General features: G+C 41.4%; 1 protein-coding gene across 6 annotated transcripts in view; it reads right to left on the minus strand.

The window, feature by feature from the left end:
* SH3RF3 (SH3 domain containing ring finger 3) overlaps nt 1–16,814 on the minus strand; it is a 380,077-nt gene that overhangs the window by 137,623 nt on the left and 225,640 nt on the right. For 5 of the 6 annotated variants that reach the window (XM_011375284.2, XM_011375281.2, XM_011375282.2 and 2 more), the window contains one exon: nt 8,085–8,180. The exons of the other annotated variant lie outside the window; for it this stretch is intronic. In XM_011375284.2, coding sequence (XP_011373586.1) covers nt 8,085–8,180 — 96 coding nt within the window. The remainder of the gene's footprint in view (nt 1–8,084; nt 8,181–16,814) is intronic. 6 annotated transcript variants of the gene reach the window in all.

Below are 16,814 nucleotides of genomic sequence, written 5' to 3' on the forward strand. Positions count from 1 at the left end.
GTGGTCAGATCTCTGCACCTCATGGCAAACTGATTTATTAGCACCCTGGAGGCGGCAGGAGCCTAAGCTATGAGGGAAGAAGGCTGGGGCTTGGGGGAGGGCAGGGCAAGGCAGATTTGAGAGAAACAGAACTTCAGTTTCAGCGAGGAGGACAGACTAGTGTGGGGGAGGCTGATGTTGGGGGGCAGGAATGCTAAAGAGATGCCAGGATGCAGACGTGAAGACCTAAACTGGGGGAGACTTCCGCTCACAGACTTTTCCTGGCCTGTGCCCACATTCATGGTGGTTCAGTCTAGGCTTGTGAGGTTGATTCCATTTTTGTGCCAAAGACCTCAAGTTAATATCTCCAGCAAACGAGCACAGCTGTGGGCAGCAAGTCCACCAGAGAGTGCTGACGAAGGAAGGTCTGTGCCAACTTCAGCAACTTCAACCACCTCTGCCTTAAACTGCATTCTTGCATATCCACCTGCCTATCTGACAGCCCCTCTTGGATGCTCAACAGACATCACTTAACAGAACGGGTCTCCTGGTCTCTGCATTCTCCCCTGCTGGCTTCACTCTCCATTTCCCATCTCAGTTGATGGCAATTTCATTTTCATTCCTCTAGTCGCTCAGGCCAAAACACGGGAGAAATCTATGACTCCTTTTGCTGTCTTGCCCCTCATGACTAACCCATCAGCACTTCTGGTTGATTGCACTAGCCTTTAGTATCTGATGATTTTTGCCAGCTCCACGGCTACCGTCCTGGCCTGAGGCAACCTCACGTCTTACCAGAACAGTGCAACAGCTTCACCACCTATTTCCATTCCTACTACACCCCTCACCCCACACCACGAACTCAGTCTATGCTCAACAATGGCTCCAAAGTGATCCACTAAAACTTAAGTCAGATCATCAAGTTCAAGAGCTCCTAAATGGTTTCCTATTTCACCCAAAAGTTAAATTTCCTGAAAAGGGGTTCGAGGGCTTACATGACCAACCTCAACTCCTACTACTTGCCCCCTTGCCCACTCAGTTCCAGTCAATCAGTCCTTCTTGCTGTTCTTCAAGCAAGCCTGACTCATTCCTGCCTCAGGACCTTTGCACTGGCTTTTCCCTCTGTCTGGAACACTTGCCCAACACTTGACCTATGTATCCGATTTGTTGTCCGTCCCCCACACTAGAAAGTGAGTTCCACAAGGTAAGGGTTTCTTCTGTTTGTTTACTGATATAAGGGGTTAGACCACTGCCTAACGTGTAGTGGCTACGCACTGTATATTAAATTATCTTATATACATTAGATAAACGGAAGAGGATTTCAGAGAGAGAACTGATGAGAACCAATGGCAGAGAAGATTTATGAAGTGAGGGAGAAAGGGGGATCGAAGAGAACCTAGCCTTTGGTTTGGGAAACTGAGTGGTGCTGCCAGAACAATGGGTCTAGAGTTAAGAAGGGAGCAGGAGGGACCTGGCAATGCTAGAACAGACATGAGAGTTGAGGGGCCAAAGACATTGGGGGTCTTAGCACCCCCTCGATCACTCACAGACTTAAGCCTGCAGCTCAGGGCAGTGGTGAGGCTGAAACGACAGCTTTGGGAGCTGCAGGCCTGGGGGTGTTTCTTGGGGAATTTCCTACGAGCCATCCTGGGTGGCACTCCACCAAAACAGCTTCTGGGGGGAAATAAACTGCAGATCTGGCTCAACCACAGCCCTGCCTGCCACAGCCCATATCGGGCACACACTTGCTAGATGTGGGAATGGGCACTCAGAAGTGTGGCTGCTGCAGACACAGTTACAAATTCCTGCCAGGCCTTGGGATCACTCCTGGATAGGAGGCCCTTGGAGAATGTCTGCTTGTCTCCACCTGAGACCTGACTACACCCCTGCAACAGTACCCAAGGCTAAATGTCCCCTCCAAGCTCTTTCTGCCCCCATTTCCCATGGGCAGGCAGAGGGTAAAGTGATCAGCCCCATAAGTCTCTCTACCACTGAAGTCCTGTCTGCTTCGCTTCTATTCCCAAAACAATAAAGTCGACCAGCCACAGAGAGGGCACCTAGGAACTCTTGAATGTCCACTTCTAGCAACTGGGGAGAGAAAAGTCGAGTGACCCATGTCTGTGGCAACCTGGGGCACCAGCCAGAGCATTTTTTGATACCCTGTGCTCACACAGTTAATGTCACAGAAAGCAGGAGAACCACCCAGCTCCTTCTCTCTCCTGATCCTGGGTGATCTTACTAAATCCACTGAGGCGTGGCACCTTCTCTAAATTATCAGACCTTTGTATGTCACCAGCAGCTCCACCAATTTGTCTGTGCCCCTATTTCTGCTTCTCATTTCAGAGTCCAGCAGAAGCTGCCCCTGACCGCTGGTTCACCGCCTGCTCCAGCCTCTCCCATCTCAGGCCAGCCCTCTATCCATCTGTGTGTGCAGATGTGCACACATGCACACCGAGCTAAGTAAGACCTTTTGGGTTACTTGACATTCACAAGAGTTTTCCCTGAAACATGTTTCCAGAAGAGCCCTGAGGCTTCCTTGGCACCAAGCTATGCCTCCTTTGGAAGTCAGGAAAACTCCCCTCCCCTTCGAGGTATGCCTGACCACACCGGAGATGAGGCCAGGCTGGGCCAGGCAGCCAAACCCTAGCGCTTTACACTCCTTATCAATCCAATGGGGAGGATGCTCTATTACCCATAATGCCCCCGAGAAGCTGACAATGAACGAAAACACTGGTAATAAATAGTTACAGCTCTGACTGAACACTAGTCAGGGAAGTGAGGTGAGACCTTTCCCCCAGGAAGCACTACTGATCTCTCCTCCCAAGCCAGACCCAAGGGCAGCAGAAGGCTCCAGGGTGCTGAGAGGCTCTCTCTCCCCTGAACAGAACGGCACCTGGGCAGTGTGTGCTGGTTGTCTCTGCTTGTTCTCCCACCTCAGACTCAGGGCCATGTTAGGCTCAGAATAGCCACTTCACCACCGACGTTAGGGGATGTTAGGTAGGGATTCCTTCCTCCTCAGACTCTCCTCCCATCCGCTGTCAGAGAGGAGGTGATGTGGGCTGATTATCTGATCACAGAGGGAGGTGTACTCTTGTACTCTACTTGTCACCTAGGTAACCAACCACAGACACACCAACCACACAGAGTATCTAATTTTTAAATATCCTGCTCAGTATAAAAAAAGTACCATCATATTACCCAGTAATTCTGGAGTACCTTTTCAGTGATCTAGGTCTCCCCATTAATCTGCTTGAATAACTGATTTTCTGAATGTGAAGGCAAAACTTGACATTATATTTATTGCATTTCATCTTTCTTTTCAACTGTGTTTCCAGTCTATTTTGGTCTTTGAGATCTTAATTCAGGCCCCATGGAGAGGTTTTCCTCTCAGACAAGCATACTGGGCAAGTGTGCTAATGTGCCTTGTAAGTCTTCATGCAAATCCCCTACCGAGACTCAGAGCAGAACAGTCAGAGCACAGCTGTGTCCTGTTTCTGGATCTCTCCAGACCGAGGCTGATTCCCTCCAACACTCCTTGAGGACGGTATTCAAGCGAGCTACCTGCCCTAGCATGCCACATATGAATGTCCATATTGCTTGTTTTGCTGACATTATCCAATTGCAAATGCCACTCAGCTCAGGAAACTGCAGGGGCTGTCATGCCTGCACAGAAATAGGAGCATGCTCGCCCTCACAGAGCTCCCAACCACGCTGGTGTAAAAATGGGCGCTTGTGAGAAAACACTAATCCACACAAGGCCGAGTATGGTCAATCCCCAGGAATGACACAAAGATGTCCAATAAACACACGAATAGACCACTGAGCAGTTACTCATTCAACAAACTTTTATAATAAACAACAGAAAGCCCTTCTGCGCCTCCCCGACGCCAGGCTCGCTCTGGATTCCCTGTTGTCTTTAACCCTCACGACCACCCCTTGAAGTTCACGTTCCCACCTTGTACGAGAGGGAAGATGGAGGCTCAGGAAGTTTAAGGGACTTGCCAAAGGTCACACATCTAGTGTGCGGTGTTGAGCCCAGGATCCACCTCTGAAGCCCAGGATGCCCTGAGCTGCCCGATGGTCCTGCCCTTGGGGTTGACTTTGCTAATGAGAAAAGGACTCTGCTCTCAGGGAATGGCCCAAGGGCCATACTAAGGGCAGAGCTCAAGCATGCCATCTTGGAGACCCCTGTTAAAGGGGAATGGGGCTGGTATGGCAGGCCCTCAGGTCGGGCGCTCATGCTACGGGTTGGGGCCACCAAAGCCAGACCCAGCCAAGCCATGCTGGGGCTCAGGAACCACAAGCGCCTCCACATGTTCCCACAGAGCACCCACCCTGCAGACAGCTCTGCAGCACTCACACATGAGCAGGAGGGCTCCCCGCTTCCCAGGCCAAGGAATTCCCTCAGATCGAACCATTCTCACTTCCAGTAGAACAGTGTATTCTGAAGAACCAAAATGATGGCAATTATTCTGCCCCCTCTAGGACTGGAGATATGGAAAATAGGCCCAGTCTTGTGTTTGGGTTTATTCCCTGAGAATGAAAGCCTGTTCCTCTCTCTGTCTTGAGTGAATACCAGTGCGGGGTGAGCCAGGATACAGATGAGGGCACCCTCCCCAGCAGTAATGTGACCAACAGGCAGGTGTCCATGAGACAAGTCATCGGTCCCTGTGTGGAAGTGACACTGGATGGTGATCGTTCACAAAACCGATGGGGAGAAAAGAACAAAGAAGCAGGTTCCAGGATGCAGGACTGTGTGCCAGAGAGTCACGGAGAGGAGCTGGAAGGGCAGTGAGCTGAGGAAGGTCAAAGGCCTGGGGAAGGAAAGTCTCAGATGTATGGTGGGGAAGAGGCTGGGCGAGGAGTCAAGTGCAGACAGACTTACTGCCAAGCGAGCAGCAGACCCAGGTCACTGATGTGGATGTGGCTGGCAGCTGGGTACCTGGCGGCTATGGAGAGAATTATCTCCACAGTCCACCAGGAAGTACAGACATTTCTGGAGACAGGGCTGCCTTCTCAGGAAACGGGCTGCCAGCAGCACAAGGCCAGGGCAGCTCCAAGCTGCTTTTATACCATTTGTCCTCCTGTGCCTGCCCAGCAAGCCCAGGGTGAAGAAACAGATCCAGCTAGGAGAAGACCATACAGTCCACAAAGCAAAAGTTCTCATTTACTTCTTAAAGATCCACCTGTGTCAAGCATTACAGCCTGAACTGCACCGATGGGAAGCCTAGGTGAGGGGGAGCCCCTTGGCGCACCAGGGGATCCCCAGTGACTCCTGCTCACAAGCCTGCACGCAGCCCACACTGTGCTTCAAACCACAACTGGAAGGGTCAGAGGAGAGTTCGTTGTAATTCAGTCCTTTGAGGAGCGTGAATACAGCCACATTTCATCATGAGCATCAGGCACATCTTCTGGGATAAATAATGCTCCAAACTGTGCCATTAGCCTGAGCAGCAGCCAAAAACAAAAGCCCAGGCTCTCTCCGGGCATGCCAGTCTGGCTCAGGTTCATACTTGGCAGAGGACCCAAGCTCCAACCACTCTGACCTCAAATGCCTACTTGGCCTCACAGGGGAAGACACTCTTGGCTAACTTGTTAACTTCATAACCCACCCGGCTCTACCTCAAGGCTATGTATGAGGCAAGAGTCACAGGGGGCTCTTACTCCATACCTCAAGCTCTTCAAAAGGGAATCAATATAGAAAAAGTAAAACAGTCGCAGGAAATACCATTGGAGGCTTCTTGTGTTCAGTGGTTGCTAAAAACCCAGGAGTCTGTTTCATCACACAGGGCTGGAGCTGCAGCTGGGGCACCTGGGGTGCTGGTGTGGGGCCGGGCCTGCAGAGGAAGGTATACGACAGGGAGAGCCAGGCCCCTGCCCAGGGCTGCCTTGAGTGTGCCTGCCCTCACTCCAGAGAGGGAGGCCCAGACCCTGAGCTTCAAGGGCCATGGGCGCATCCTCTCTGAGGAGGCTGTGCTCAGAGCAGAGGCAGGCCTGTGAGTGGAGGTGTGAGGCATGAAGGGCTGCAAGGCCAGAAAGATGAAGGAGCCTCCTTCACATCCTAGACAAAGAAGTGTTTGAAAGGAATGTCTCCAGTGGCTAGGAACTCAGGCCCTGGGAAGGCACAGATGGGTGACTTGCCAGCTTGGCCTTTGTATATGTCTGTGGAACCAGAAAGAGCCATCAGAAAGCCCAGCCCTTTAGTTTCCCAGCCCTGTGCCCAAGCGCTCAGCCTCCCTGACTGTGCCTGAGCCCCTCCAGGGAAGCGGGTAGCCAATGGGTCTCATCTGGCCTTCACAGGGCATGGGTGCCACTGTTTACCTCCTTGGAGTTCCCTATAGGGTTTTCTCCAAGCTTCTTAAATTGCAATCTAAAGAAAAGTACAACAATGCTAACTATTTTACAACTGCTCTGTGTAACCACTCCCAAGACCAAAATATAAAACATCTCCACATCCAGAAGCCTCCCCTTGCCTCTTCCAGTCAATCTCTCCCCAAAGTCACCAGTGCTGTGACTTCCATTACCCTGAACTAGTCCTGCCTGCTTTTGAACTTCCTTAAAAAAATACAAAAACATACAGCATATATTCTTATATATGTGGCTTCTTTCAAAAATTTGTCTCTGCTTTCAAATATAATAATCCATGCTTTCAAATATAGTAATCTTTTGTTCATTTTTACTGCTGGATATTATCCCATTGTATGGACATACCATACTTTATCCATTCCTCTGATGATGAACATTTGACTTGTTTCTACTTTGGGCCATCTTAGTAAAGTTTCTATGAACATTCTTATATATGTCTTTGAGTATCCCTATAAAAGTCTGCCTGGAAAAATTTCCACCAGCTAAAATGTCTGAGAGCAAAGATTTTTTTCACTTCTAGACTGCACAGTAGTGGTATTTATGCATCAATCTTTTATCTGAAGCAGCAGGACAGAGAAGAACAAACCACCCCTTCCCACCACCCCGGGAACTGAACCAAATGCACAAATAGAAGCTTCAAGATGTTAGAGAAATTGTGAATCTTACAAGTGTACTAGAGAGGAGTGTGTGTGTGTGTGTGTGTGTGTGTGTGTGTGTGTGTGTGTGTTTTCATACTGTTGCTATTGTGGGAAGATCTTAGAATTTCCTGGGCAGCTTATGGAAAATAAACGTGAGAGAACCACCAGTCCAAAATATTTAGGGAAAGGGGAGGAAATGACAAGAGATGAGGTTGGAAAAATAGATTAGGGTCAAATTCAAACAGCCTTGAATGCCACACTAAAGCATTTGGACTTTATCCTGTAATCAACGGGAATTACCAGATGTGTTTAACAAATACCAACTGGCACCCACGTACCACTAAGTAGGTGTGGTAAAGGTGGCCTTGTCACCTACTAAACTGAGAGAACTACAGTTTGTTAGGGAGTGGCAGGGAAGTGAAGAGTTAAATCTGTGTTCAAGCAACCTGTGTTCAAGTCCCAGCTCTGCCACTCACCAGCTGGGGGGACCTTTCTGTGCTTCTGTTTGCTCATCTGTGACGTGGAAACCTTCACGGTTTTCATGTGCTGGGGTTATTGAGATTAAATGAGGAAATGCTTAGAAGTATCTGGCATACAGCAAGCACTTAATGTGCATTAGCTGAAATGATTCTTATAGGATCATTCCAGTAGCTGCAGGATGACACATGTGGTCAGCTCATGAACACACATGGGTGGACATACACTGACAAATGGTACACACATACCCTAGGGTCAAACACTCCTACACACATACAAACAGCCTATGGTGAACAGGCATTTAGAGGCCGAACACTCTAAGACACTCCCCACTCAACAATAGCCCATAACTCATTCACTAGAAACCTAGTGCTCCATAGTTACGAAAAAGAGACAGGAAATCAGTAGGCCCCAAATTAGCCAAAAATCATCTTCCCATTAGGGACTTGCAGTCGGGTGAACTTCCCAACAATCCAGAGTCCTAGGAAGACACCGTGAATGGCCTGGCAGCATTTCCTTCAGCTCTGTTTGCAGCAGTAAAGGGAAGTGCTGCCTTTGGGCGTGAGCTCTTCTCCTTTGGGGTAGGAGAATCTGGGAAAAATGGGTGCCGGGTGCAGATGGCCTTACCTCCACGTACAGGAGGGGGAAAATTCCAATCTTGTCTCCCAGCATTCCCTCTGCCCAGTTGTCATCCACTCTTCTGATCACAGTCAGGATTTCATCCTGGAATTGCCAGAGCCCACCATGTGTACAAACACATGGACATAACACACAACAAAAAAGAAAACAAGAGACCTGTTAGTGCTGCTGAAGCTTAAAGAGTCTAAGCAACGATTCAAAGAATGGTTTATTATCCGTTCCAAGATCTGACATATAAAAATAGTCAACCCTTACATTTTCACTCGGAACCTCTTTCTCTCTTATGTATTGATTACAGCTACAAAGATCTTCTAATGGAAAAGCACGGCAATTTACAATAGTATTTATACAGTTGTTCCCTTATCCTTGATTTTGCTTTCCACTGTTTCAATTACCTATGGTCAACTGTGGCCTGAAAATATGAAATGAAAGATTCCAGAAATAAACAATCCATAAATTAAAAATTGCATGCTATTCTCAGTAAGATGATGAAATCTCACACCATCCCACCCCAGACATGAATCATCCCTTTGTCCAGCACAGCCATGCTGTATACATTCCCTGACCATTAGTCACTAGGTTATCAGATTGACTGTTGTGGATTCACAGTGCTGGTGCTCAAGTAACTCCTATTTTATTTAATAATAGCCCCAAAATATAAGAATAGTGACACTGGCAATTTGGACATGACAAAGAGAAGCCATAAAGTGTATGAATGTGTGTATGCACAGGAAAAAACATAGCATACACTGGGTTCAGTGCTAACGCGGTTTCAGGCATCTACTAGAAGTCTTGAAAGGTATAACCCCCATAGATAAAAGAAAATAAAACCAGAACTATGAATATGGGAAAGAAGAGTATGTAATCTTTCTACTTAGAAAAACAGAGTATCAACTAAAAATTAGAATAAGAAATACAGAAAGGCTACTAATTTTTAAATAAATACATAAAAAGAATTGGTTTTCCGACTTATCAGCAATAATGAGTTAGAAAATGTGATTAAAACTGGCTAACCATTAAAAAAATAAAGTTAGTGCTCTAATCCACCGTATATACCAAAATTTGCCAAAATTAACTCCATAAGGACTAAATATTTAAATGTTAGAAAAATAAAATTGAATGTCCAAGAAGAAACTATTATAGATGTTTAATCTTGAGTTGAGGAAGGTCTTTTGAAGTATGATAACAAAGATTTGGCTACAGAAAAATAAAATTCTCTATGTTAAAAATACCAAAGCAAAACAAAAAGATAAATACACTACTAAAAACTGGCAGAATGTATTAAAGAAAAAGACTTACTATCTTTACTATATAAAATCTTAGACACAGTAGAAGAAAAAGACAAATATCTTTAGAAAAAATAGGCCAAGGGCAAAAATCAGGCAACTCACAAAAAAGAAGAAATGCTAATTGCCATTAAACACATTTCAAAATGCTATACGTGACTGATAAAAAATATAATATTAAATAAGAAGATTCCTTTTTTTTCTTCTTTGTTCTTTTTTGCCTATCAAATTAACAAAGATTAATATAAAGCCAACTCACAGTGCTGGTCAGCATACAGGGAAAAGGCACTTTATCATTTTTGATGGGAATATAAATGTATGGCAGGCATTTAGGCAATTCCTATCAAACATCAAAGCCTGCATACCCACTGATCTAACAACAATACTTCTAGGTGTTCTAGCCTAAGAAAATCAAAGATGTGCAAATAGATTTAGCTCTGAGGATGTTCATGATAGTGTTTGTTCAGCTAGAGAAAAACCAGACAAATACACAGCAAAAAGAGGATTGGTTAAATCAATTATGGTATTGTCTATCAATATCATACTCAACTCCAGCCCACTCTAGCCATCCTGTCCTACCTAAGGAGGAGGGGGAAATGGAGACACACACGTGGAGTTCACATTCTAGAGGTACAGGTTCCTTAGAAGACTGAGACCTGGTAATAGGATCATAGGAATATAGAAAGCTTCCTCTCTCCCCAAATCTCACCACCACATTACTAAAGGCCTATTACAGCAGTTCCTTTACCTGGTACATCATGTTCAACTGTCAAAAAAATTATTATTCATACTAAAAGGAAAAAACACAATTTAAAGAGACAACAAACATCAAACCCAGACTCAGATGTGGCAGGGATGTTGGAACTATCAGATGGGGAATTTAAAACAACTATGACTGATATGCTAAAGGCTCTAAGGGATTAAGTAAACGGTGTGTAAAAACAGATGAGCAATGTAAGTAGAGAGATGGAAATTCTAAGAAAGAACCAAAAAGTAATGTTAGAGACCAAAAACACTATAACGGAAATTTTAAAATGCCTTTGCTAGACTTATTAGTAGACTGAATATGCTGAAGAAAGAATCTCTAAGCTTAAGGATAACTCACTAGAAACTTCCAAAACTGAAAAGCAAAGAGAACAAAGACTGGAGGGAAAAAATACGAAACAGAATATCCAAGGACTGTGGGACAACTGCAAAGGTTTAGCATATGATTAATGAGAATATTGGGAGAAGAAAGATAGGAAAAGAAATATTTGCATAATAATGACTGAGAATTTCCTGAAATTAATGTCAGTTACCAAACCATAGATTCGGGAAGTTTATAGAATACCAAGAAAGATAAATGCTAAAAAGCCAACAGGTAGGCGTATCATTTTCAAACTATAGAATATCAAAGATAAAGAAAAAATACTGAAAAAAGCCAGAGGGGAAAAAAATACCATACCTATACAGGAGCAAAGATAAAAATTATACCCAACTTCTCAGAAACCATGCAAGCAAGAAGAAAGTGAGATAAAATATTTAAAATGTTGAGAAAAAAAATCCACCAACCTAGAATTCAGTATCATTCAATAGTGAGGGAGAAATACTTTCACAAACAAAAACTGAGAGAATGTGTTGCCGGTTGATCTGCCTTGCAAAAAATGCTGCAAGTTCTTCAGAGCGAAGAAAAGATACATAGGTCAAAAACTCAAACCTTCACAAAGAAAAGAAGAACAATGGGGAAGGAATAAGTAAAGGTAAAACAAACTTTCATTTTTCTTAATCTTAATTGATCTAACAGATACCAGTTTGTTCAAAATAATAATAGCAACAATGTATTTGATTATGTATGTGTATAAAAATATCACTTATTATATATCATATAGATTATAAATATACTTATGCATGCTTATATATCATTCCTGTGACATAAGGAACAGGAGGGAAGATTTAGGATTATTTTGTGTAACGTGCTTATACTACCTGTGGAAAAGTATAGTGTTTTTGAACTTGAACTTGAATTAGTTGTAAATATATATTGCATACTCTAGGGTGACCACTAAAAAAATTTTTTTAAGGTACGACTGATACGTTAAGAACAGAGATAAGATGGGATCATATAAACTGCTCAATTAAAATTGAAAGAGGCAAAAAAAAAGTGGAAGACAAAAACACGAACGTAAGTCAAGGGCAATAAATAGAAAACAGAAACAAACATGGTAAATATTAATCTAACTATATCGATAATCATTTTGCATGTCAATGGTCTAAATGCACAAACCGAAAGACAAAGATTCTCAGGGTGGATCAAAAAATAAGACCCAACTCTATGTTGTCCACAAAGAACCCACTTTAAATATAAAGATACATATAGATTAAAAGTAAATGGATGGAGAAAAATATACCATGCTAACACTAATCAAAAGAAAGTGGGAGTAGCTATATTAATTTCAAATAGAGCAGAATTCAGAGCAAGCAATGTTGTCAGGGATAATGAGAGGAATTATATAATGATAAAGGGATCAATTCTTCAAAAAGACATATAATATACGTATTCCTAACAACAGAGAGTCAAAATACCTAAGGCAAGGCTGAAAGGAGATATGGATGAATCTACTATTATAGCTGGTAACCTCAACGACACCATCAATCAACTGGATATAAGGTACCTCTATAGATGACTTAATCTAAGAATAGCAAAATACACATTATTCTCAAGCTCAAAAGGAATGTTCACCAAGATAGATCACATTTTGGGCCATAAAATGCACCTTAACAAAATAAAAAGAATAGAAACCATACAATGTCTGCTCTCAGAACTCAATGGAATTAAACTAGAAATCAATAACAGAAAAATAACTGGAAAATTTCAAAATACTTGGAAATTAAACAACATAATTCTAAATAACACTTGGTTCCAATAAAAAATATCAAGAGAATTTTTAAAATATTTTAAAATAAATGAAAATGCAAACCAACTTATCAAAACTTATATGCTATAGTAGTGCTTAGAGAGAAATTTATAATAGTAAATGCACACATCAGAAAAGAAATATCTAAAATTAATAATCTAACCCTCCACCTTAGAAAACTAGAAAAATAAGAGCGAATTAAATTCAAAGTAAGCAGAAGAAAAAATAATGTAGAGTAGAAATCAATAAAATTGTAATAGAAAATTAATAGAAAAAAATCAACAAAATCAAGAGCTGGTTATTTGAAAAGATCAATAAAATTGATAAGTCTCTCACCATGCTAACCAAGAATGAAAGAAAGAAGATACAAACTACTAATACCAATAAAGAAAGAGTGAACATTACTACAGATTATATGAACATTAAAAGGATAATAAAGGAATATAATTGAGCAACTCTATGCCCACAAATTTGGTAACTTAAATGAAACAGATCAATTCTTTTAAAGATCTAATCTACCAAAACTCACACAAGAAGAAAAAGATAATCTGAATAGGCCTATATCTATTAAATCAATCATTAATCAATAATTCAACTTCCAAAACAGAAAGCACCTAACCCAGATGGGTTTACTGGTGAATGTTACCAACATTTAAGGAACAAAGTATACCAAATTCTGTAACAATCTCTTCCAGAAAATAGAAGCAGAGGGACCGCTTCCTAACTCGTTCTATGAGGCCAGCATTACACTAATACTAAAATTACACTAATAGGCAAAGAAAACCACATACCAATGTCTCTCATGAATATTGATGCAAAAATCCTCAACAAAATATTAGCAAATTGATCCAAAAAAGTATAAAAAGAATTATACAGCATGCAACTAAGATTTATCCCAGGTCTGCAAGGCTGGTTCAACATTCGAAAATCAATTAATATATTCCATCACATCAACAGGCTAAAGAAGAAAAATCACATCAATAGATGCAGAAAAAACATTTGACAAAATTAAAAACCCATTGACGATTTTTTAAAAAACTCTTAGTAAACTAGGAATAGAGTTAAACTTCCTCAACTTAATAAAGAACACTTACAAAAAAAAGAAACCAAAACGTCCAGTTAATGTCATACTTAATGGTTAGAAATGGGAATCTTTCCCACTAAGATCAAGAACAAGGCAAGGATATTCCTTCTGACCACAACTTTTCAACATCATACTGGAAGTCCTACTTTTTGGGATGTTGATTCATTTTGGTCACTTAACATTTTTTTAATTACTTTCTATTTCTATAAAAAAAAAAAAAAAAAAAAAAGTAAAGGGTATACAAATTGGGGATGAAGAAATAAAACTCTGTTCACAGATGACATGATTGTCACAGAAAATCTGGAGGACATCAGCACCATGGCAGAGTGAGGAGACTCCTTTGTTTCTCCCCTTAAATTTATAAGTTGGACAACTATAACTCTACAAATGACCCCCTGCTCAACATACAAACTAAAAGATCCATGCATTGGAATATCTGGAGGAGGGCAGACTGGAACACATAGGGGAGGAAGGGTGAGGGAAGGATAGGGATGGTTGCCACAGACACAGTCTGACAACCACCATGACTCCAGAGAGCACAGTAGCGGGGAAGAAGTTGGACTGCAGCCCTCACACTATGGCCTAGATTGTAAGAGGGCAGAAGCAGTGACCTCTGAGAAAAAGCATCTCACTTCACCCCTTCCCACTGAGGCAGACACTAGTAGAGGTGGTTGGGAAGCTTAAAATAACACAGAACTGCTGACAGCCACTACTAGGAGGGCAGAGCCATAGATCATGAACTTGCCTCCAAAGCTCCACCAATCCTGGCAGATGTAGGTAGAGAAAACTGAGATGCTTAACTAAACAATACAGTAGGGATGCAAAATGATAAATTCCTGCCCCCCCACCCCACCATTCCCATCCTGGCAGAGCCTAGTAGAGGCAGTGGAGATAACTCCAAAAACACAGTGGGGCCAGCGACCATTAGTAAAAAGAAGGCAGTGCTAGGAGCTCACAAAACCAGTTCTCCACTACCTGCCACATACTTATATTACAGTGGTAGTGCCCTGAAACCAAAGTGAGCTGGTCAGAGATGGGACATCCACCATCTCGGGATGTACACAGCATTTTCTTTAACCAAAGCAACACTGCCTAACCATGATTTCAGAGGTACAAACAGTGCAGGTAAGAGGCAACAAAAACTTTAACACCATCTACTGGAAAAGAAAAGAAAGTAACCTACCTATCAACCTGCTAAATTGTTAAGAGAAAACCAATATCCAAACAACAACGACAACAAAAGAGCTCAATATCTCAAATGCATAGGCAGAGAAATAATCTATCAAATACCATGAACAACCAAGGTAACATGTGGCTCCAGAAACCAAACTCAAAGTCATGGAAAACTGTGACTTAAAAGACAGAGAATTTAAGATTTCAGTTATGAAGAAGCTCAGTGAGAAACAAGAGAACTCAGAAAGGCAGTTCAATGAGTTCAGGAAGAAAATTAATGAACAAAAAGAATACTTTACCAAAGAGATTGAAACTATAAAAACAGAACCAAATAGAAATTCTGGAGCCGAAGAACTCAATAAATGAGATGAGGAATGCCTTAAGGAACACTATAAATATAGCTGACCAGATGGAATACAGAATTAGCAAGCTCAAAGATAGAAACCTAGAAATGACTCAAGAGGAGAAGAGAGAACTAAGAATTTTAAAAAAATGAAAAAACTCTACGAGAATTATCTGACACCATTATAAAGAGTAACATAGGAAAAATAGGTATACCAGAGAAAGAAAAAATGGGAGACAGGAACAGAGAGCCTACTCAAAAAAATAATTGATGAGAACTTCTCAAACTTATGGAAAGAATTGGACTTTAGAAAGCGGAAACTAACAGAAGGCCTAAATATACCAACGCAAAAGGAAAAAAATATTCATTTATGATGAAAACAGTTAATCAAATGGGTATAGAAAGAAAGTACCTCAACATTATTAAGGCCATATATGACAAACCCTCAGTTAATAACATAATAGTGAAAAACTGAAAGATTTTCCTCTAAGATTAGGAAGACAACCATGCCCACTTACGCCACTGTTATTCCATGTGGTACCAGAAGTCTTAGTTGGAGCAATTAGACAAGAAAAAGAAATTAAAGGCATCCAAATTAGAAATAAAGTAAAACTGTTACTATCTGCAGATGACATAACTCTCTATATAGAAAACATTATATAAAAGACTCCACAAAAAGACTATTAGAAACAAATACACTAAAGTGGCAGGATGTAATATTAACATATAAAATCCATTGTTTCCTATATACTAATATAACTAACAACCAAATAACAGAAATAAAAATTTAAAAAATCCATTTACAGTTGCAACAAAAAAGATGATATACCTAGGAATAAACTTAACAAAGAAAGTGAAGGACCTGTAGAATGAAAACTACAAGATGTTCTTGAAAGAAATTGAAAAAGACACAAAGAAATGGAAAGATATTCCATGTTTATGGATTGGAAGAATTAACACTGTTAAAATGGTGATATTATCAGCGATATACAATTGCAATACAATTTCAATGCAAATCTCATCAAAATCCCAATGGCATTTTTCAAAAAAATAAAACAAACAAAAAAAATCCTCAAATTAGTATAAAACCAGAAAAGACTCTAAATTGCCAAAACAATCCTGAGAAAAAAGAACAAAGCCGGAGGTATCCCACTCTCTGACTTCAAAACATATGACAAAGCTACAGAAATTAAAACAGTATGGTATTGGCAGAAAAACAGACATAAAGACCAATGGAACAAAAATGAGAGCCCAGAGAGAAACCCGCATGTATATGAGCAACTAATTTTTGACAAAGGAGCCAAAAACATAAAATGGAGAAAGGAAAGTTTCTTCAATAAATGGTGTTGGGAAAATCATGTGCAAAAAAATGAAACTAGAGTGCTATCTGACAACATACATAAAAATTAACTCAAACTGGATTAAAAACTTAAATATAAGATCTGAAACAATAAGATACAGAGATGAAATTATAGGCAGTGGACTTATAGACCTTGGTCTTGGAGGGGCCTTTGTGATCTTTCCCCAGAGGCAAGGGAGGTAAAAGCAAAAATAAATGAAGGGGACTATATCAAACTAGAATGCTTCTGCACAGTAAAACAAATTATCAACAAAATAAAAAAGCAACCAACCAAATGTCAGGAGGTATTTGCAAACAATATCTATGATAAGGGGCTAATATACAAAATATGTAAAGAATTCATACAATGCAACAGTAAAATAAAAAATTCAATTAAAAAATAAGCAGAGAGAAAACAGGGAGGAAAAAAATGGCGTAGATGATAGAGGCTCTGTTCATCCCTCTGGCAACCAAATCAAAGTTGTGATGGAAACAAGGAGCAGCAGCAAGGAAAAATCACCTGGATCTAGGTGAACAAGCTATACAACTAGGGAGAAATACAAGAAATCACCCTGCAACAGCAGAAGGTAGGACAGGGC

Source organism: Pteropus vampyrus, unplaced genomic scaffold (genome assembly GCF_000151845.1).
Source record: "Pteropus vampyrus isolate Shadow unplaced genomic scaffold, Pvam_2.0 Scaffold269, whole genome shotgun sequence".
Taxonomy (NCBI): domain Eukaryota; kingdom Metazoa; phylum Chordata; class Mammalia; order Chiroptera; family Pteropodidae; genus Pteropus; species Pteropus vampyrus.